General features: G+C 23.5%; 1 protein-coding gene across 2 annotated transcripts in view; it reads right to left on the bottom strand.

Moving 5' to 3' along the window:
- LOC136989357 (lachesin-like) overlaps positions 1–25,747 on the bottom strand; it is a 136,301-nt gene that overhangs the window by 41,485 nt on the left and 69,069 nt on the right. For both annotated transcript variants that reach the window (XM_067287478.1, XM_067287477.1), the window contains exons 2-3: positions 4,702–4,814; positions 4,357–4,564 (exon numbers count right to left, since the gene is read on the bottom strand). In XM_067287478.1, the coding sequence (XP_067143579.1) occupies positions 4,357–4,564; positions 4,702–4,814 (321 nt within the window). The remainder of the gene's footprint in view (positions 1–4,356; positions 4,565–4,701; positions 4,815–25,747) is intronic.

Here is a 25,747-nt window from a genome sequence, read left to right as displayed (position 1 = left end):
ATTGCACATATCAAAATATAAGACATTATTTTAATTATATTATACAAAATGGAAAAATATCCCTAAAATTAACAATTTTATAAATATTTTTAAATCTATATTTGCATGTTTAATATTTGCTTGGATCTAGGAAAAATAAATTATAATAAAATAAATAAAAAGATTTAAAGAACTTTTAAAAATATTTTAAGTAAAGTTTTAAACAAAATTATAGGGAATATCCCTCATTCGAAATCATTATCCCCTATTATAAATGCTCCTAATGAACATAAGAAAAAAAATTGGCATTTCATTAAAACAAAAATTGCAGAATGTATTTTATTATCATTATTATTATTTATTAATCATTATTTAAAATCAATCTGTATTAAATTTCAAATTCATTGTTTTAAAATAATGTAAAGAGAGAGAAGAAGGAAGAAAAGTGAAATTTAAGAAGCTATGATTTACAATATGCCAAAAGCAAGGAAGTAAAATAGAAAAAAGGATTATTATTCCTGAACTCCAGTCTATTGTCCAAAATCTTAATCTCATTTTTATGTCTTTGATGTTTCGTTATATCCTAAAAATATACAAAAAAAGTACCTATTTATTTTGTATAAAGGCGGAAATTCCATTCGAAATTTTAGTACATATATCATTTATTTTAAAAGTTTATATATAGAGTAAAACCTGTCCAAAACGGAACTGTCTGTATGAAACAGAAACCTGTCCAAAATTTCTCAGAATGGAGAGAGTTTTCTTCTATTTAAAAAAAAAAAAATAAATAAAAAAACCCTGTTTAAAATGAAAACCTGCCAGAGCGGAAAAATATTCTGTGCTGTGCAATTCCGGTTTACACAGGTTTTACTGTAATATACATATACTGAAATAATGTTACTTCACAAACATTCCTGAGAGAGAAAGTAGTCTGTTTAATTTTTTAAGTGAAAGTTAGTATTTATATACAGCATGTAGCGCAGTCTATTAATTACGTGTACAGCTATTAGGCACTTTTGACCCTCTCCCTCCCTGTTGTGTACAAAGATGTACTTTTGGAAAATCCCTTCGTCCCAAAAGGGGGTCGCGATGATGTACTCTTTGCGATCCTCCTTTCTTCCTTAAATTGAATATGTAATTAATGGACAGACCCGTATATTTACTGATTTTTTTTTTAATTTTTGAATAAAATTTAAAAATTTCGGTTCTAAAATGTATATATAAGGCAAGTCTATGTAAAATTAATTCAGAAATTTTTACTTTGTTTTTTATTCTATTTATACTTCTCATTTTAGAAGTAAAGGTATATTTACGTACAATTTAGTCTAGTAAAAAGAGAAGTTTTTTAGAATTTTTTTTTTAATTTTAAGAAGAAAATTTCAGAAAAAAAAGAAGAAAAAATCTTTTGTTATATACCAACGGCTTTGATATAAGGTGAACTTTTGCAAGAGAGATAAAATAAAGTAAAATTCATGTATGATAACAATAGAAGTTCGATCGACTAACATCAACTGTACTTGGCAGCTACATTTCTCAAACGAAGATCGTCCCTCAACTTTAAACTCTAGGGATTGTTTCTTTGCTGGAAGCCTTCCTTCTCATATTTTGATAGTTGGTATCAAGAAGAGTCAAACTCGTCCATTTATCCATTTATTTCTATCTTATTTTTAAGTATTTTAGACAAATTTCGATGCGAATTATTAAATACGATAATGCCAGCCATTTAAAGAAATAATCCCAATATAAATATCAAATGCAAAGAAGATAATAATAAATTCTTACCGTTCTACTTTAGCTTTTCTGTAATCGTGCTTAAAATGGGAATTTTCTTTCAATTTTCTAAATATTCCATTATCTTAAATATTTAAAAAATTTTATTTTTTTAAATTTTTGTAATTTTCTTTAAAAAATCCCTTTTAAAGAAATTTCTCTAAAAGGGATTTTGGAGAAAGGGATTTTTAGGGATAATTTGCTGTTTTTTCCCTACGAGGGAAAAATTTATTGGAAATTGTTAATAATTCCATGTCAATTTCGAATAGATGCAGAAAATTTATTCACGGTAATTTAGGGAATTTTAGAGAGTGATCAAATTCTACTAATAATTACCAACGATTAATAAATACCAACGATGACAATATAAGATTTATACATCAAATTATTTGTACCCAAATCAACGATTCAAATTCAAAAACAAAGACATGGCAATACAAATTTAATAAAGTACTTCAATCATTTGGTGTCTCAAGCAGAATCTTTGATAATTCAGAGGATAATTGAAAACACGGCTATACAGTAATGATGGAATCAGCTTTATCACAGTCTATTATAAAAGATCAAAATTTAATAATGAAGTCGATTTATCACCGTTGGTACTTGGAAACTCTAAATGTGACTACAGATTCGAACATTTTACCTGCTAACAATATAAATATGAATATTAAACGTTTACTAATTCAAATCAGACTTAACAAATTCTCTTTATTTATCAATAATACTTATATTGATCTAAAGAATTCTGTTATTGGTGCAAATCCAGGGACTTTTCATTACTTCATTTGTTTAAGGACTGTGCTGCATTAGAAAACTATCGTAAAAAATATGAAATCATTGAAATAATCCACACGAACCAAGACTTAAACTACAGAGCTAGGATAGGTACCTAACAATAAGCAATATGTTTAAAATAAATAATTTTTTTATTCAAATCACAAATGAGCTAAAAAGATATTGAATTAATTGAAAATTATTGTTGATTCATTACTTTATTATCTAGATTTACTATGTAAACATAATATGTAGGGATAATAATGTATTTATATGTTCATATTTGTTATCAAAAAATTGTATAATTTTACTGTTGTGTTTATAGATTTGGCTAACAGAATAATGTACAAACTATATTTGTAAACTTAAAGCTATTTACAATACTAACCCCTGTAACAAGGTTTTTCCTTACTACAAATAAAGATTGCTTGATTGATATTTAGGGAATTTTTCTATTTAAAGAAATTTATTTTCTGTAAACAGGAAAATTCCCTAAGTACGTTACATTACAAACACAACTTTTTAAATTAAATATAATTTAGAAAAATTAATTAAGAATTAATTAAATGACTTTTGCAATATTAAATTATTTTAAAAGATAATTCTGCAACTGACAATTATTTGAAGTGTTTATAATAATTCGCTAGAATCTGAAGCAACTAGTGTCGCCATCTGTTAGTAGTACTTAATATTAAACTAAATCGATTAAAATAATATTACATTAAAGACGTTAAAATATAAATTATTAAACAATTTAAGCATATGTCAATATTAAAAATTTTATTACCCTTTTTCTATTATAAATATATTACTATAGTATATAATGAATTAAGTCATTATTACAGATCTACAAAATTGATTTTGTTGCATCGTTAACACAGTTTAAATTAATAAATTATTATTACAAACATTACAAAGATAAAATTACATACAGTATAATGTAACGATATCCGATATTTGAAAATAAGAATCGCGAAAAATTCCCTAAAGGGATATTTCCCTTCTGAATATCTTACAACGAAAATTTCAAATGCGTGTATGGGGATATCTCGTATAAATAACATAACGCTGTTTGTAATTTATGCGGAAATATTTCCCTGTAGAATATAGAAGAAGTTTTCTTATAAAAATCCATTCTAAAATTAAATAAGTAGGGATTTTATTTTAAAAACAAATTAATCAAACTCGAAATTTTTAATGTTTTCCCCCTCACTTAAAATAATTGAAATTGAAATATAATGTTATAATATAACGAAAGTTAGGGAAATATACCTAAATAAAAAATAATTTAGGGATATTTCCCTAACAGTTTCCTTAATCAAACTAAAATTTTTCAATGTTTTTTTTTCTTACTTAAAATAATTGAAACTAGGATATAATGATGGTTAAGGAAATATCCCCGAATTACAAAATAATTTAGAGATATTTCCTTAACCAAAAATTCTTTCCATATAGGGATGTATTTCCCTACAAAAATAATGCAATTTCATACAGATATTTGAAAATCATGCAGATGTAATTTAGTATTTATGCATTTGGATTTTTATCTGAATAAAATTCTCATGAGGTATAAGTTATTTATGCAAAAAAAAGAAGAAGGAAAAAATTCTGTGTAAGATATTTTTGAAGAAATGCTATTGGTATAGGAATATTTCCTTCACAATAGATTTAAAATCGTTATTTATAAATATGGAAATATTCCCTTAAGAAATGAATTTGCAGATTGAAAAATACAATTTTATTTTATTTATTTATTTATTATTATTATTATTTTCTTCGATAAAATATATAAATTTTAAATATATTTTTTGTAATAAATAAATAATATCTTACCTACTACAGCTAAATGTCCAACTTGACTTTTCATAGGCTGTGTATTTATTTGGCACATATAATAACCAGTATCTTCAGGCTGTACATTTTTAATTTGCAAGAACCACGTTTTAAAATCTTTATGAGATATTCTAAACCTTGAATTTTTAATTATAACATATGTGTGTATAGTTAGCAAAGTTTGTTTGTCAACATGAATCCAAGCTACCTATCCAAAGTTAAAATATAAATGAATAAATTCTTATTAATTTTAAAATTATAACATGTCTTTCTATGTGAAATTTATTTACACATAAGCATTAAAATATTTCAGAAAATTAGAAAAAAAAACAGTTAAAATTATACCTTATAATTTCCAAGATTATTCACAACACATTGCAAAGTTGCATCTCTTCCAGCTGTTACAGTAAGGCTTTTAATAGGACCCGTAAATTCAGGCTCTGGTGCTTGGCCCAGTGCTATGAATGAAATGCATATGTTAATTATATTGAAAATTATTAAAATATAAAAATAATATATATTAATGAATTTTATTCCTCATAGATGGCGACAGGAGCCGTTTGTTTATGCTGCCATCTTTTGGAATATTTTAGAATATTTTATTATTATTATTTTAAATATATACTTTATAGGATATTTATAAAGTTTATATAATTACTGTATAGAAAGCTTTCAGTTATTTATTCATAAAAATCCCTTTTATTATATTTCTATCAGATATTTGTATTAAAGATCATGAATCACCTAATACATATCTTGTCCCTTATTTGGGTGGTCATATAAATTTATGTCAAAAATATTTTATAATTACGTACTTTAAACAGTCTGAAAACATTACAGAAGTATTATAATAATTAAAATGTCTTAATGAATATAATTATCATACACATCAATAAATGGATTTGAAATGAGAACGTCTGCCATTTTAGTTCAGTCTTTTTCTACGTCTGTTTTGTGTCGCCATCTGGAGAAGAATACGCAAACTATAAAGTGTTTTTAAAAACATCCACAAGATGGCAGCATCATAAAATATACTAATTATATCCTGTTTAATGAATTTATTTATTTCAACCTTTTTTTATATTAATTAATAAATCACTAAATATTTACAATATGCTATTAAAACTTTTTAAAGTACTTTTATGTAATAAAATTACATAAAAAACAATAATATTATTTAAATCTATCGTCACAATAAAAAATATTAACATTTAATATTTTTAATAAAAATAAATTATTTTAATTACCCTTAGCCTCATTGTATGCTTATTATTACAGCAGCACTTTTCTTTACATTAAAGAATAGTGACTAGTCGAACGCGTTGTCGCGTCGCGTGTCGCGTGCGACTAGTCGATCATATATTATAATAAATTGCATAATCTGATCGTTTTCTCGTACAAATTATGCGATTTATAATATTCTTCGATATTAATGACCGTATTTATAATCATGGATCAAGAATCAGAGTCAGAAGTTAACCAATAACTATTCACGTAATAAAAATAAAATGAATAGTGACTGATTGACTTCTGACTCTAATTCTTAATTCTTCGTTGAGAAGAATACACAAAACTTTTTACAAGCTTCTCGTCGTCATTAGAACAATAAATATAGTATAAATTAATTATAAAATAATAGCTAAATTTAAAGAAATTCACACTATAATTTTTGGTCCACGTGTTTACAGGAGCGACGCTTTGCGGATGTGCGTCGCGTCGCGTCGCGTCGCGTCGCTTTGGAAATAAAGCCTACCTATTCTTGAATATTTAATTAAACTTAAACTTAATAAAAAACTAATTAAACTTTTAAAAAGAACAATGTATAGACAATTTTTTTTCCTAATTTTTATAAATTTAAATGCTAAATCGAATATTTTAATTTATATTTATATATAATTCTGTATGTGTGTGAGTATCTACATCTATTTTAAATTATATCTCAAGACTAAATGGACCAAAAATTTTGAAACTTTGAAGGGTTATTTCTATAAATGAGGATAAATGAGGCATTAATGCCATTAAATTTTGGTGATTAAAGGTCAAGGAGGTAGGAAGATAGAGAGAGTCACGTGTTATATCTCCAGCGAAATCAGACTTAATGAAAATTTTTTTACTTATTATTTGATTTAGAATTCTTTTTTAAAACTCATCCCTACCTCTCAACATTATGCATTTACCTTTTATAACAATTAATATTATAAAAATTATTTTAAAATAAAATAATCTCATAACAGATGGTGCCACATACAAATTTTAAAACTTAAATACAATATTCTTACTTAACAAAAGAAAAAAAAAAAGTGAAATTTATCATAATTCAACAAAGTTACTTCTTTCGAGTCTTTATTTAAATTTTATATCGTAGTATAATAAAATTTATCAAAAACTTCCTGACCCCCCCCCCTCCACTTCGAATGCCGGAAAATCACATAAGAGCTCTCCCACCCCCTTTTTTCCAATAATCACTTCACTACATTTAAATAAAGAAGACAAGGAGGAAATTTTTAATAAAGAACACGTTCTAGAAGGGGTATTTAAACTAATAATATTTCATCAATCGAAGTAAAAATATTAGTTTTCGGGGGGGGTAAGATATTTTTGATTTTTCAATCATTCTGTCGCAAACGCTGTAGAAGCTAGCAAGTAATCTGCTTTAGATTTGTGGTGTCTTGCTCACTAGAATAAACAAGGTACTGTACACTCCATTGCATCGGATCAACATCCAACATTGATAAATTGAAAATAAGTTGCCGGCGAAACACAATCATACACTTCACAGCATCAGTACTTTATTAGTTAAGGGTAAAGAAGTTGTAGGGGGTTGACTCTTGCAATCAAATTATCTTTTACAACGATAGAAAACGGCATATATACAAAATCCTTCAAAGAGGATCCTAACAAGAACTTAAGCATTTTGCTTACAACTTTTCGAAGTAATTAATTTTACTAAAATAAAAATCAATATTGTAAAAAAAAGTAAATAAATAAAATTGTATGAAAAATCTAATTAATAATTCTCGAAAGGAAACGAATGATCAGAAATTAGAGAGATTCTGTTCACCTTTTTTCTTCCTTTCTCCATCCCTCCTCCTCTTCTTCATCACTTTCTTTAGCCCTTTCGCTTCCATAAATTATTACTGTATTTTTTTTAACCAATTAAAATTAGAAAATGTTTAATTTGCTGAGTACATTTTCAGGTAATAAGTTTGTTTTTCGAATAAAACTTTTGTATGATTAATACGATTATAATTAAGTGATGAATATTTTATTCTTATGTTAAAGAATTAATGCTGTCAGTATGACAATTTTTGTAAGTAAAAGTCACTGTTTATATGTGAAAATAATAATAAATATAAAGTTTTATTTTACTTTATTTGCTTTTTTTTAAATGTGAAATTTCAAAAATATGTTGCTAAATATTACATTAATATATACATATATATAAATTAAAAATAAATATTTAAAAACTTAAACTAATTTTAATGCAAAATTAATTTTTATTCAATTAAATTTTGTGCAGTAAATTAATGTTTAAAAATTTACAATTTTCTTAATTAAAACACTGTAAATTTTGCAGTTTTTTTTTTTATTAAAATTTTTAAAAAATATTTTTAATAGTTTAAAGAATATAAAAAGGAAAATACTATTTTAAATATAGGAATAATTCTTAGAATTTATCTTAATATTAAACAATTTATCGTGCTTAATTGCTTAAAATTTTAACAAGTTAATAGCTTTAAAAATTACTTTTTAATTTTTATTTGCACGTAGGAAAGGAAAATATATTATATTAATGGATAATATAATTTAATGACTAAATTTAGTGATTAAATCGATAGAAGAAGCAAAACATAAATTAAAGTTTAAGCTAATTCTACATAAAAAATAAACTGTTTATGTTTAGTTTTTTAAAGCTCATACGTATATTAATAACTTGTTTATAGTAAATAATAATCTACAGATATAGAGATTTTTATGTTACAAAATATTTTAAAAAAAATTAAGTAAATTATGTTGACGTTAACTAGCACAATAAATATACCTTTAAAGTAGTTTATAAAAAAAAAAAACTCCTCAAAAAATCATTAACTCATTAAAAACTTAATATTTAAATAGCAAACTTCTACAAAAATTATAAGAATTTGAGTTATAAAAACGTAAATTTTAATTTTATTCAAGAGTTTTGTTCATAACAATTTGTAAGCACGAAGCTATTACTGTTCATTTTTCATAATTAATAATTTTAAGTCAAGTAATAAATTAAGCTTATTAATTAAAATTATCTTCATCGTGCAATAAAGTAAGAGGTAATTTTATATTTAAAAAAACAGAATTAAGAAAATAAATAAATTTATTTTTAATTCTTTGCACTAAAATTGCTTCAATTGCATCTCTTAATAGACTACATTCAAGTTTGAAACAGTCTTTTTTCCTATTTTCTTTAAGTAGTCAAGCGTAAGACAATTATAAAAAATATATATAAGATTGCCATTTAAGTAGAACAGTCTAAGCAGATAATTTAATTTATATCTTTCACTTATATATATATATATATTTAAAAAATTTTTAAAAAATTTTAGCCATAAAATTAATCAAGAAAGACTAAAGCTCTTAGAATTAATTCCAGATAGGAATAAAAGTGTTTAAAAAATAAATAAATAAAACTCGATTTTCTATTTCTAATTTAGCAATGGTTAACTACCAAAAAAAAAAAAGTAATTTTAAGTTATTTTTTTTAATTAGTCGAATAAGAATTCTTAAAATTTTCCTGTATTCGTTTCAATAGGTAAGTAGTATATGTGAAGTTATTCTCTTGTTTAGAAGAGTTGATCATCCATTGTGGTTGCACTATTGTAAAATGACTGGAGAACTCCGGAATTAATGGTCTTCAATCCCCTTAATTGCTCTCATACAGGTTATAGTGGAAAAGGAAATTAGCCCGTAAATAAAAGCACAGCATGACAATATAAATGTGATTACAGTTGGTTGAAAAATCATTAATGAATATCACTTTTATAACTTCTTTAGTTTTCATTAAAAACTTCAAATTAAAATAAATTCCTATCTTTTATATTATTATATAAAAGTCAAAGATTTACTTTTAATAATGTAAATTTGTAAATTTACAATTAATTAAAAGTAAATGCTTTTGTAAATTTCGCTTTTACTTTAGTCGAAATTAACACATTTTAGTCGAAACTTTAAATAAACGAGAGTGAAAATTTAACTTTGTTTTCAATTTCAATTTAAAATTGAAATTTTTATTATTACAATTAAAGTTAAAAATATGTTAATTTCGGTTAATTATAGTAAAACTTGTAAATTTCATTACTTTCACTTTCGTAAAACGAAAGTGAAAGTAATGTAAATTTCACTCTTTTTTTACTTAATAAAAAGTGAAATTTATTTTCATTAATTAAATTTGTAAATTTCCAAAAACGAAAAGGAAAGTGAAAAAAAAATATGCGTAAATTTCACTTTCGCTTTCACTGACAAAATGAAACTTACATATTTAAAAGAAAGTAAAAAAATAACAAAGAAGAAAGTAAATAAAATTAAATTTCACTTTCTAGTAAAAGTGAAATTTATTTTATTTTTTATTGTTACATTTTCACTTTTTATTCAGTAATTTTTTATATAAAAAAATCAACAAAAATTCAGTTTTTTCAATCGAAAACTTTTACTTTAAAAATTATCTTTACAAGGAAAGAAAAGGAAAAAAAAATAATAAAAAAAGACAAACTAGAAACCAATTTACTTCAAAAATTAACTTTAAAGATTTGTTAATTAAATTATAAAAAGTAATTTAAGAAAAATAAGTGGAATATTTGAAGAGTTACTTAATCCCTATTATATTTAATAAAAATTTAAAAAATAAAAAATAAAAATAAGAATTTATAAAGATTGTTTTTTCCTGATAAGTACGCACGACTGACTAAGAATTTGCATGAATTTACAACTTTTTTGATTTATTTAATATTGTTGCAGGTAAAATAAAAATAGAAAAAAAAATCCTCATAAGATGAGAATGCTTATAAACTTGCTACAAAATCACTCTCTTGCTTATATTTAATGATTTTTGAGAGCGAAAATATATATTAAAAAAATCATAATAAAAAAAAATACTTTCTTAAATATTCATGTTTACACTACTCAACAGATGGTGCCTCTTGTTAAAATAAGAAAATAATTTTCAAAAATTTTATTAATAAAAAGGAAAAAAAAAACATAAATAATTAAATACTTATTAAAAATACATAGAAAATTCAAAAATAATTTTTTTTATACAGTTGCTACTTTTAAACTTTATAATTCTTTTTTAAATTCAATTAAACAAAATTTTATAATAGAAAAAAAATATATACATGCAAAAATTTGGTTAATTTTTCTCTGTTTCATTTGTATAAAAGTATAATATAAAATAAAATAATTCGTTTCTAAGAAAATGTGGAAGAATAGAAATATGTATTATTAATATAAAAATTCTTATGTAAAAATATTTTTTATAGTCAAAAAACATATAGAATATGGAATATATTCTATATGTTTTTGACATTTTAAATTAGTTTAATAAAATAAAATAAAATAAAATATTCTTTTTTACTTAATTAGGTTGAAAATTTATATATTTTATATTTATGTTTATTAATTAGTAATTTCAATATAAATATATAAATAAATAAATATATATATATATATATTTTTTAATTTTTATTTTTAGAATTTCTAAACCTCAAATGTATCAAGAATTTATTAATTTTTTTACAAAAGTTTAGAGAAATTTTCATATTATTATCATAAGTAAACTATCGATGATGTTATCCAATTTAAAGGAAATTTTCAAATTTATATTTACGAAAATATCGTAATGTGATTTTATTTAAATAAATATATATATATATATGTATAATATATATATTTAGAAAAAATTGTGTATATTTTTAGGAAATTTATGAGTCAAAATAATGATAGGATTTAAAGAAACGGTGTTTTTAAATTCAATTTTTTTTTTCTCTTACCTTCGAAAAATACGCATTATAAGATTAATATATTGTATATTAACTACAAAGAAAGACATAAAAGATCAATTTTTCCATGGAAATTTATATTTATGAATGTTATTTTCTTGGTTATAGTTTCTTATCTTTTTAAATAATACTAAACTTTATAAAACAGAAAATCGGATTTAAAAGTTATATATTTATTTATATTAAGAAGGAGGAGAGAGGAAAAAATCATCAATATTTACAAGAATGTATCAAGTATAATAAGCTTTAAACAACAGAATTCAAGTGCAGATTACACCTAGCAATTCATCTTTGTAGCTTTCTACTATTATTTCGATTCATTTACAATAAAATTAGTTTAAAAAAATAAAAAAACTGTACTGTATTTTTAAAATTTAAAATTTTATTTATTAAAAAAAAAATATTCCCCAAAAAATCGATAGAATAAACGGATTTTAAGAGAGTAAAAAGTAGAAAGTGCTTAATAACACATCAATATATCTCTTGGGTGTAAGAAAAAGTGTAACCAATCGTTGAAGCTTATACCTACAACAGGATAGATTATATAATTATTACAGAATACACGAAGATACTTTAAAGAAAAAAAAATTGTAATAATAATAATAATAAAAAAGATAACTTCGTTCCTATAGAGAAACGATGAATGGAAGTAATTAATATGTCATAATAACTGACGCAATATGATTATTTGGGGATTAATAAGGATTAAATATTGTCCTATTAGTAACAGATACTTACAAAATCAGGTTGGTTGTCAAGAGAAAAGGGAAAAGTTACTTTAAATTACTACAAAAGTTAATTCCCAAAATAATTATTTTTGATTTTTACAAAATGACAAATTTTGTATTATTCAACAAAGTTTCATTCAATTGAAATGAATTTATTTAATATATTCAATTTAATCTCATTAATAATCTTAACACGATGAGATATTAAACTATCCGTATTTATATTATATATTAGTTTTCGACGTTAATAAATTGCTAAATTTTACATATAATATATATACACATACACGAAGGTTTAAATTATGTAAACGTGGTATGTAATGTAATGTAACTACACGTGAACATAAATTTATTATTATTTTTATAACATTTTTATTAACTTAATAATTCAATTTGTCTCCGTTTTATAATTTAGTCAGTAATTTATAATATTGATTTATAATAAATCTTCAATCTTCTTTTTTTATTTTTAAATAGATTATTTATTAGAAAATCGTGCTCTAACTGCTAATACAAACTGAATTTGGCTCGGCAAACATTATGGAAATGATATTACATGTATTAATTTAATGAGAAGAGTTTACTTTTCTTAAAATTTTATAAAATACAAATGTGTAAAGATTAGTTTAATTTGCAATTTTTATTCCTTCTTAAAGGAAAAATTTATTCTTTATTTTATTTTTTATTATTATTTCTGTCTACCTTTTAATTTTCATTCAACCAAAAGATGCCATGTATCTAATTAAAATTCGGTTGGTAAAAAGAAGTGAATCTTTATTTTATTTTATTTTTTATACTAAAAATAAATACTTGCCTCTGATAAATTATAAATACTTTACTTAAGAAGTAATGTTCCTAGACTATTTATTTATTTATTTATTTTTTGGAAGATTAACAATATTAAATTTCTTCTGAGAAAATTTTTACATATGGAAATTGCCTAATTTAGCTATTTTATAAGAGGTTAGAAGTGCTGGATATTTATTAAAGTTATTAGCAGTTGTTAAGGGTGACGTAGAGTAATATTCTATTGAATAACAAAGTCAAATCATCTCTTCGATAGTTAAAGTAACTCTGTGGATATTTTTATCGATTTTTATCATCAATAAATAACATAAAATCGAACGTAGTATAGGACATAATTACGTAGAAGGCTACTTAATAGTGTTATTTATAAGTGATAGAGAGTATATTAACTACTAAATGGGGTAATTATTACATATTAGTATAACCTACTACTGTAGTAGCAATTGTTATTCAGGTGTTAGCATCAGTTGGAAAGCATTAGTAATTGCAAATCAGTGATAAGTCTAACAGTTATACTCAATTACAATTAAGCTTATGATATATTTTTAATAATACTTCAGGTAAAATATCTTTAAAAGTATCTTAAAAATTGAAATTAACGAAATAGTTATTCAATAATAAAAGTATACATTAAAATACTTAATTAGAATTAATTTAATGATTACTTAAATTAATTGTAAACAACACTAAAGCATAATTTATTTTGATACACGTACGGTATACAGTATAACAAGACTATAGTCTCATATATATGTACTGTACAATATAATATATAATATAAATTAGTACTTTTAACCTTATTTTAGTTGGCAACTCCCTTTTAAGGTACTAGAATAAAGAAATATATCCAGAAATATAATTACGAGACGTCACGTAGCTCGCGAACTAGTAGTTGAAAACATACGTAGAGATAAGGATCGTTATTTTCGTTTAATGGAATAAAACAGTACAATTTTAATAAATTTAAATTTATTATATTTAAATAGATAACAGCATACTTCACACTGATATGATTTCTACTTTTTTAAAATTTTAAACAAATATTTATAAAAGTATTTCATATATTTGAAAGAACTTGATGTAAATCAAAAGTAATAATATGTAATTTACATTTTATTTATTATTTAAAATCGAAGCCGCAATTATTACGTATTAATTATATTTTATAGCTTATTTATTGCATATTTATTTACTAAATATTTATTTTTAATAGCTCGTTCGTCCAGTAAAGCTCTATTATCTACAAGGCCTTAGGTACAGGCGCCAGAGTAAAGCCTTAAAATATAGAGGCCCCTATAAAATTTATTATGTAAAACTTACAAAGATAAATATCAGGTGCCCTTACTTATTTGGGATAATAATTTTAGGGTGCTATAAAAAAGGCATAAGAAGAGCTGAACGTTTCGGGCCTCCAGAAGCGTAAGTTTGGCTCTGATTAATTGGGATAATGCATGTTTATATAAATTTAGCATCATTAAAATAGCTTAAATTAGTATGAAAGTGTAGGCTACATACTAATCATTACATTAAGTAAACTAGCACGAGCACAAATTGGTATTTTCAATCAGTAGACCGCGAACTAATCCTTGAAGAGTGTTGCAACTCTCCAATAAGGATATCGCTAGCCAAAGATGATTATAAACATTAAATCTGATTGGTTTATCAACAAGTACAGAGAAAATTATTAGCTGAAGGAATTATTGTTGAATATTTATTTAATAAATAATCTTTATAAGTAATCTTTATTTTATAATTGGAAATTGCTACTAAACTAATTTTCAAATCTAATCACGTAAATAAGAATTATACGATAGTTGGGACCTATTTGATTTTATCAATTATTTTACGTAGATTATTACGTGTAGAAATTCCTTTTCGTAATTATCCATTAAACGATAATGAATATAGCACGTGGTCTTTTTGATCAATTAATGAGGGAATTGAAAATAAACCGATAGATAAAGTTACTTTAGAAGTTTATAATGATAAATAATTAATAGCCGTTACTTAAAATAACTAGTTTTAGTTAAGATTCTATCAATAAAATGTTCTTTTAAGCTATTTTATTAATTACTATTAAGGAGGAAAAACAGGATCAACAAGAGTAGAAAGCATCAGTTTATCATCATGTCAATCAAGGATAAATAGTTTTTATCTGGGTAATTTTTTGTAAGGAGGGAGGAGAGGAGGAGGAGGAGGAGGAGGAGGAGGAGAGGAGGGGAGGAGGAGGAGGAGAAATAAAAAGAAAGAGAAGAATCATTACATTTATAGGAGAATAGGGTTCGATTTTAAATAAAATTGCAATTGCTTTAAAAAAGAGATCAACCATTTATCGAATGACATGCCAACAAAACGCAATGCAACCAAAGTAACAATTCCCATGATGTTGAGACAGTCCATGTTTACAGATTTACTGTGACAATGATACATCTTCCTCGTTTTACTTGTACACAACACAGACAAGACCTAACAAGAATGTATGCCACGATACAAGAAGTTGCTTTATCTAATTCCATCACCTTTCAAGAAATTTCTCTCAATTGCCTAGTTTACAGAAATAAAAATTGGATATATTACATTTAAAAACTTTAAATTTACGTTAAAGATAATTGCATTTATTATAATACTGAGATAATTTTTAAATGTGAAAAAATTGGCTATAGTTTAAAACAATTGAAGAATTGCCCTTTTTGCTTCACTTTACGACTTTTTATAGCAAGAATTATTTTAAATACTTTATATATAGTTTTAGAAAGCTGGAAAAGTTGTTGCTGGACTTTCCCGGTATTCTTTATTTGTTTTCATCCTTAATAATTGCTACCACTACCTTTAAGTCTTCAGATTGGTTCGGGAGATATTAAGGGAATGGGGCCATATCTGCCGAACCAATGGTTGGATTTTCCTGAAAATTTCTATAAAAATTCTTCTCTAATACATTAATATTTCTTCAAAATTTCAGAAAATTTCTACAAAAGGCACAGGAGTTATTAAGCTTCAAATTGGGCGAAAAAATCGTGCTCCCCACACACTAACATCCATACGTACAGAAAAAAACCGCCCAAATTTCTTTGCATTTCTCCATGTTTTGAGGTCCACTGAATCCAAAATGTAAAAATCTTGTAGGGTCACTGATCGCTATATCATTCGGGAAAGTAAAATTTAAAAATAATTTAATTATAATTAATTCTAAACGTAAAAATAATGAGAAATTCCAATTTAATCAGGTTTACAGGTTTACGTTCGGTAATATCTCGCACACAATTACATAGAGTGTAATTTGAATATGCATTAGATAGAGTTAACAGATCAAATCTTCGATTTTACCATAGACGTTGAATTGATGGCCCACATCACGCTTTACAATCTACGCCTATAAACGGTTAATTCTATGTTTATGCAAATTTTCTAAATCTCGCCATAAATAATAAAGTGTTTAGCTTTAGAAAATTGAACTATCCTCCAATACTTGCTTACAGTATTATTGCAATGAATGCCTATTAAGAAAATGTTATCAGAATTTTAGATATAAGACTTGACAGTTAGTTACAAGATCATAATATTCTACATGATGTATGATACATATTTTGTAAAAGAAGATTAAATTTCCATCTAATATTCGTTTTAAATGCTCTAACAAAATTATTCACTAATATGAAAAGAAACAGATTACACGTGGCATTAATTGATTACACGAAAATATTTGATAAGTTCAAGCTTTAAAAATACGTAAAAAAAGAGTATAAAATAATAAATTTATAAAAGTAGAGATTTATTAGAAAATTTTATTTATTATTTTTTAGATATATTTTTAATAAGTAAAGTAGATTTATTTACTTTTTTAAAAAAAAAAAGAAACGAGCCAAACGTCATAGTCAATAAAATAAAATTAAAGCAATCTGAGAGTATATGGAGATGGTTTCAAGTTCTTTTCTAAAATATTTTTGAAAACAACTTAATAAAAAATATTTTTTTAAAATTCTGAGTTATATCCTTGATTAAATAATAGTGATCTAAAGGATAAAAATTTGCAAACTTTGCATATTTTTTAATATTAAAAAAATCTTATGTATAATTCGCATTCCTCTCATCTTTTAAAATTACGCGATTAAATTTGTTTTTTACATATTTAATTCGAATAAAATATTGATTACGAATTTCTTTTCGAATTTTCCAACATTTTTTTTTTTACTCCTATGTAACATGATCTTAAGTACATTAATAAAATTAATTACTGAAATCTTGCACGTAACATGAGTTTTACTCGAAAACATCATTATAAAGAAGTATATAACTTTAAATAGAAAATATTTATAATTTATATGTATATATATACGTTAGGAAGAAGAATATAGTACGTATTTATTTTTATAAATGATATATAATGATTATTTTCAATGCATTGTTAAGCAAAACTAACGAGTCCCTATGAGCTAAGTATATACACGAATGAGAACTTATCCTGATAAAATACAGTCTAATATGTTTAAAAATATAATTTTCTTAATAGTTTTGCAAGTTTTGTTATACAATTATTTAAAAAATTAGAAAATTATAAGAGTAGAAAAATCGTTTTACAGCATCTAAGTACATGGTACAAAATGTAATAACGTTAGATAAAAATCTTAATAGCGAAATACTGAAATGCAATTGGCAATTGGAAAATTCCCTAATTGAGTTTATCAATATAATAAATATTCATATTAACCGTTCTTCTGTACGAGAATTTTAGTAAAATAAATTGTATTTATATAAAATTAAATATAATTTAACATTAATATGTATACTTTTAAATACATTATTTAGGTTTTTTTACTTGAAATTAACATAATTTATTAATATATTATCAATTTATAAATCGAAAATTTCTTTTTGTAACAAATTAATAAATATTTAATCGATTTTACTTTATAATATTTAATATTTATATAATTATTAAAATAAAAATACATTTCATATGTAATTTTTTAAAATATAAATTATGATTATTATAAATTTTATTCTTTCTACAAGAACAATTCTAAATATTCAATATTTAATGTTATTATTATTGAAACAATTATTTATTGTTATGTTTATTATTATTCGTTTAAAACAATGGTAAATATAATTGGTACATAAAAATCTTATTATTTAAATATCATTATTTAAATTTACTCTAAACGTAATGGGTTATAATAAAAAAATAATGACTTTAAACCTTTTTATTTTTAATATGCCTCATTAAAAAAATATATAAATTTTATTTACAAAGAATTTTAATAAATAATATAATAAACTTTAAATGTATTATAAATTATAAAATATCTAAAAATAACTTTAATTATTTATATACTAATTTATTGTTATTTATTTTATTATGATCGATCAAGACAGTGGAGCATCCTCCAAATAGCATGATAAAGGAGGGATCCCAAGTAGGTTTGTGCATAAAGATAAATCTAAAACAGACTTATACATATATTTTAGAAAGTAAGGGTGTTTTTTGTTTATGTTTTATTTTATTTTACTTATTTATTTTCAATTTTTGGCTATGAAGTAAGCTTATGTTCCATCCTCTTCCTCCTCCTCCTCCTCCTGAATAAACCTATTGATCAAAAAGTAGAAGGGGTGTTTTACCCTATTAAAAAGGGTACGAATTGAAATTTTTTCTCTAGTATTATCTATTATAAAACATTAAATAAATAAATTTTAATATTTTATGCATATAACTGACAATTGCTGCCTAATTAAAGCCCCGAAGTGATGTTTTCTAAAATTATCATCCGGCATATTTTTTTTTTTTCAAAAAACTTTCTGAATTATTTTTTTAATCATTAACGATAAGTCAGTAAGAAAATTACCAAAAATTCTGTACACTTAAAGAAGCTTAAAAGTATATTAAAAACGGTTTTCGTAGACATTATTTGAAAGCTGGCGATAAATTTGCATCTCCTATTAAAAGGATATTATCCGAATGTGTTAAAAGGGATGTTTATTGTATAACAAATGGAGATTCGTGTACATTTAAATCCCTTTATAACCAAAATTCTGATCACGTTTATGCACAGAGTTAGCTCGAGGGAATTGTCACTCTTGGGATTTTTAAAAGACAAACGTCACCGCATCGTGACATCAGATTGTTTAAAGTGTCACGCACTCTTGTCTTTCGTGTATACCACGTCGATGATGATGATGATACTCCAACAAACATTTCATACTACTTAATAAATAGTTTATATTTATACCCAATTATCTTAACTTTTTAAGTAATTAATTAAAGTCATTTATTATTACACACATACCGTAAGGAGAAAAGTTATAATCGTCAAATAAAACAATTTAAAGATTAAAATTATTTTTGATTTATTATATGGATATGTAAACAGTAACTTTAACATTTGCATGATAAGATTTAATGCTGATCTGGTTATACAAACATCGAAGAAATTTATTGTATTTATTAACTTAAAAGTCGAAGATTTTTAATTAAAAAAAAAGGATTTTAAAATAATTTTTTTTTATTTTTTAAAAATTTATTTTATAAAAAGAAGTAAACCGATTTTTTTTAAATTTATTTTTATTTTTATTTTTTAAAGTTTTGTAGTGGTGAAGAATATGAAATAATAAATTTATACCCAAGAGGTAGCACAAACAAACCTTTTTTTTTATTTTATATTTTTTGTTTTTAAGATATGAAAAATATGAAGGCGAAAACAACTTTTTTTCTGGTTAACTTATCCTAAAGAACCAGAAAAATATTTAAATCTCTAAATAGAATATAAAACTAATCATTTTATGAATATTTAATAAGGTATAGATTTCCCCCTCCTCTTTTTCCCCTTATTTTTCTATTTTTTATTTTATTTTTTACTTAATTTTGTATTTATTAAAGAAATATATATATATATACATAACACCTTTCAATACTACTACACTTTAAAAATTATTTTGTTTTAATAATTAAATATCTTTTATAATTATTAAAAATATGAGTGAAGAAGTTATAAAATATAATTTAATATTTTTTTTATGGAATGAAAAATAAAAATAAATTAAAATAAATATTCAAGTTGATAAAACTTTTCACCAAAAAAAATTCATAATTTTTTATGCATAAAAATATTAATTCTTATAAAGATGATGTCAAGAATATTTTTATTAAAAATAAAAATAAAATAATAATAATAATAATAATAAATTGTAGAAAGTTGTTAAGTGAATAAAATATTATTTAAAAAAAAAAATATATATATATATATATATATTCTTCGAAATTAATTATGTTTTATTTTTAAATATTTAAATAATAGAATAATTTAAATTTAAAATAATTTATTAACTTTAACAACTTCTTATATAAATTATATTTTGTAGAAATTTAAAATTTTTTTTTATTATATTATAATATAAATTAGTAACATACATAAAGGAAATTTTATTTGAAGAGTTTGGGATTACTCTTATTTACATAATTCTTTAACGTCTGTCGATCACGTTTTACATCTGAAGAACTATTAAACACAGAAAGATATAGTTGAGTATTTATATATTTCTAATTACTAGCAAATATTTAATAAATTATGATTATATTCTTCTAGTAATTTAAAACCATGCATAAATTAAGCTGCGATGCTGCATTGTCACGTTTACGTTCTATATTAACCAATTAAAACGTTGGAAATGTTTAAATATTCTATTCATAAAACGTTATATTTATGTAAAATTATTTTAGAAAATCTACAGTCGTACTTCTAATAACAGTCACCTCTAAATAACGACCATTTTTAAAAATCTTTTCTCTGTTTTTTTTGTACAAAAATGCATACGAAATAACCTGTAAACAGCGGCCATTTTAAAAATCTTTTCCCTTTTTTTTTATAATAAATGCATACGAAATAACTTCCAAACAACGGCCACCTCAGAACAGTTCTTTTAATGTCCGGAATTGGACGTTGTTTAGAGGTTTGAATGTAGCCTAAATATTTTTAAATTGACGAAGCTCTTCAGCAAGGGTCGAGACAATAGCGCTTTGTTAACTCTAAAAATGACAATAATTCAAGAACTTAGTAATTGTAGAGAAAGATAATATTAAAAATATTTCATTTAACTGTTTCACGTAAAATATTTTCATCGAGTTATGTTTATTTTAAAGTAAAATAATACGAGATTAAAAGATGAGAAACAACTACATCATCGCATCTCTTAGCGAATACAGCACATTTTTTTTTTTTTCTTTTTAAATTTTATTTTATTCTAAATTGGAAAAGTAAATTATGTAAACAAATGTGATATGAAAAGTATTTAAAAATGTTACTTTAAGGAAAATAATTACTAAGTAGAACATTTTGTATACTGATAGAATAATTTACATTTTCTTAAATTTATCTGCATTGTGTGGACTGTTGCACTTAACATTTAAATATAACAGTTCAACGGTACTATATTCGTTTATTCGTATTTAATTGTGACGTATAGCTTGCTAAATTATAGGGACATAATCTAAACTGTGATGCAAGATGTAAACAATTTTAGATATTCCTATGATGACATCATTTCTACTTATTCTACCTAATTTCTTCATTCACAAAATTCTATTTACTGTACAGTAAATATAATTTTAAAAAGATTTTTATATATTAAATTATTTAAAAGAAATTCTTTTAGAGGAATAAAACTTACTTTTCAACTAAATGTGAATTTTATGAGGCTAAAACCTTCTTCAAGGATGAAATTCTATCATACTTAGTATGCGAATTAAAAATGGATAGAACTAATTCATTTTTAACGTTATTTAAATCTTAATTATTAAAACTTGTACGATTTTAATGCACAAATTAAATTATTTTTATTAATAAACAATCCACATGTATTTTAAATGTTAAATATTCATTAATGAGAGCTTTTAGATAGAACTACTCAACCTTTCCCATTTCTTAAAATTATCTAGGAAGGGTTTCGTTACTCTACGATGCTCGCGGACCACAGGTTGAGAATTTAAATCTTAAACTCTTGCTATTTGCTGTAAACTTTATTAAATAAATTACGTATCGTATATTGCTTTAAAATCATTCGCATAAATTTACCGTATACAGGTATTTAACGTAAACTTATCATTTTGCTCATTTATACAGCAATTTCGTATAGCCTATATAACCTTCAACATTTCGCTTACGATAATGTATAACATCGATCAATTTTATTATTAAATAAGTCATTAATTGTATACATATATACTGTATACACCCTAATGACAATCAATAGATAAATTTTTAATTTAATAGGAAAGAAAATTCGAATTAAAATCACCATTAAACAGTAACGATTTTTAGCATCTTACATTTAATTTTTTGAGTTATTAAGAAGATTTTAACGTATAATTTTCTTAGAAAAATATGAATTTGAATTATAATTGTTGATTTTCTCATTATCTATTAAAGAGAAACTGTACTAAATTCCTCAAATATCTTCATTAAGTCATTTATAAATCTACTTTACAATCAGAAGATTAAAGGATCTTTTACAATAGTCTTTGTCACTTAAATCTAACGAATTTCGACAATTTGTTGGTTTAAAATTTTGTATTTTATTAAGGTTTTAATATATTTAACGCATATCTTTATTCTGTTAAATTAATTACAAACTTTTTCCCTTCTTCCTCTTCTTCTTTCTTCATGCCTTTGCTAAAAATCAATTTTTATAGGGATTTAACGAATATTACGCATTAAATATTAAATATTTTTTAAAAAAAATTATTATATTTCTCTAATAATTAATCAAGATTTTATTAAAATTATATGTGAATTTACTTGAATTTTTTAAAAACTTAATGCTTCAATAATTTATTTTTATGTAACTTGTAGATGAATATTAATTATATTAATAAGGAATATATTTAAGTAATTTTTACGTTTTAATAGGCTAAAAAAATCTGTTATAAAAATTAAATAATTTTTAATAATAAATAAAATGTTTTTAAAGTCGAAACATTCAATGTTTACATTTGATGAAAGATTAAGTAATTAAAAATCTTATAAATTTTTAATGAAATTTATATTAAGTGAGTTTTTATATATAAAATTATAATTGAGTCGTATTTAAAACTTTATAAATATTTTAATAAACTGGACTTTATAAGGGAAAGTAAGAAAGAAAAAAGTAAAAAAAAGGTTAAAGTTTTGTACACATGTTTACTGTTAAGAAGTGAGAATAAACACATTTTAACTCGTAAATTTTTATTATTTAGTTTAGTTGGAAGTTTATTGGGGATAATGACTTAAAACGAAGTCTTATAGTTCTTAAATATTCTTAGGTAATTTAATATTAAATTCATTAAAGTTCAATTATACTTCAGTAATTGTAAACTCCGTTCTATTAAATTGTACAGAAACTGTTATAATTTGTTTTCTAAACTACTAAAATTGCTATTAAAATGAGAATAAACTTATATATACTTACATTAATATCATCATTATTATTTTTTAATAATATTTATTTAATTTTATAACAGTTTTTATCCTATTTATAATCATTAAACGATAATTTATTTATAAGAAATTTAGCAAAATGAAGCGTAAAGTAAACAAATAACTGATGTAAAAATAAATAAATAATTACGTTTAAAATGAAAAAAAAACTTAAATAAAAATATTATAATTAATAAGGAAACTTTTTTTTAAAATTACTTTATAATTTAGTGTATATAAAATAAATTATTTACAGTCTACCAATCTTCTAGGTGGAGTTTATCGATTCACCTTTGACCTATGACCTCGAATGGATCGATTAAACATCATTCCTCATTCGTCTCATTTGTTTTTTTAATCATCTCAATGCACTAATTACTCTAGAACCAACATAGAACGTGCATTTCATGAACTATGTACAATACTGTACAGTACACCACCCTGAACCACTAAACTCTTCGTAGATGAAAAATGCAATAAAAGAACACCTTAAAATTTAAGATTCTGGAGGAAATACTATACAGTAACGTGCCATAAATAAAAAGAAATGGTAAGAAAATGTAGCTGGACTTTGCTGGAATGACTCGACTCGACGATGATAATTTTAATTATTTACTATTTTAACTACTTATAATTAAACATCCAAGTAATAAAAATTAAATTACGCTAAAACTGTGTACGCTCTATTGATTCTTAACTATCTTAAACTATTTTAATTAATTTTATCTTCGTTTTCATTATTGCTGTCTTAATCCGATTCAATTTGAATTCTTGATCATTTTAATTCCTTCTAATTTAATGAATTAACGTAATAATTTCAATTATTCTACAATTTTTATTTCATAATAATCTATATTTTATAATAATTTATCATGAATTTCTTTACATGTAATTTATTATTTACGGATATAAAAATTATTTTTCTGTAAAGATGAAATGGAATTATTTAAAAATAAAAAGAACAGTTTAAAAAGAGTGGAAACAGTAAATTTTTTTACGTGATTAACAGCATAAAAATATGGCAGTAAATTCAAAAAAACTCGTTTAAGTCATCGTGTGTAAACAGTATTTAAAATAAAAATAAACAAAGTGACAAATGGAAAAACTGTAAATATATATATAGACCAAAATATCAAAATCACTCAGATAAATGAGAAAAAAAATCAAATCATAAAATCACTAACTAAAGCGTAAGAGAATACACAGAAACGTTATAGAATCTACTAAGAAGTCAAGCAGAAATGCTATAGAATAGTATGGGGAGTCGTTTTGATTGTTTACGAGAGTTTCTCTCAACCTATCTTACCACTAAAGGAAATCTCGTAATTTTAGGTGGTCTCACTACAACAGGTTTCATTTTCTCAACAACCCATAACGTGCAACCATGATTCCCACCATCTGACTGAACTTGCTACATTTTACGTTGATTGTACTACGAGTATAATGTGTCTGCTGAAGTATAAACTATATAATACGAAATTCTTACGAACTTCTAGTTTATTTTACAGACCGAAAAGCTCTATACACTTTTCTTGATGTCATGACGCTAATTTTTGTAACAGTTTACGGATCAGTAAATAAGAATTATTTCTGCTATCTACTTCAATTAAGTTGATTATTTTCTTCTAGAAAAATACGTAAGACACCTTTATAATAATTTTTGTTGCTAACTTTTAACTTCCCAACTTGATTGTTTACAACTGGATGATGATGTCTTAATTACCATAATGCACTCTAATCCATTACATATGTTTTACTTCATCAAAACTTCGTTAAAAAACGCTAATTTTTAAAATATTTTTTAACGATATACTCATAAACAAGTTTAATTTTTTAAAAATAATGTATTTTATCGTATATTTAACAAAATTTTTATGCCTAAAATGCTCGCGTATATAATTTGTTATGGTGTATCTAGCAGAGTGTTACCTTTAAAAAAAAAAAAAGACATTTTACAAATATAGTAATGAAGATATCATCATTAATAAATAATTTTTAGATACATTAAATCTTTTCACGGTTCAATTTAATGAAAGTCTTGAAATCCTTAATTACATATCTGGCTGCAATCAATTATTTATTTCCCAACTGTGCAATGATACCGTCTCTTAACCTTTTTAACATTCTCTTTGATGTCTACGTCGATTGTCAACAAGTTAATTCTTGAAAATGTCTTTTAATATCTTTTTCTAAGTTCTTTATTATGGATATATAAACATATTTTAACATCAATTATATAACGCTTTGTTCAAATGTCTACCTTTAAATCATATCCATTTACGTCAGGACGGTATCTAAATCATTAATTTTGATGAGGTATTGAGCTTTAGAATCGATTCTACAGCATTTTTATGAGTTATTAATTATATAATATAATCAAAAATCA

Source organism: Centruroides vittatus, unplaced genomic scaffold (genome assembly GCF_030686945.1).
Source record: "Centruroides vittatus isolate TY-2023 unplaced genomic scaffold, ASM3068694v2 scaffold_490, whole genome shotgun sequence".
Taxonomy (NCBI): domain Eukaryota; kingdom Metazoa; phylum Arthropoda; class Arachnida; order Scorpiones; family Buthidae; genus Centruroides; species Centruroides vittatus.
The sequence above is the reverse complement of the archived record's forward strand: the minus strand, read 5'-3'. Positions and strand labels throughout refer to the sequence as shown.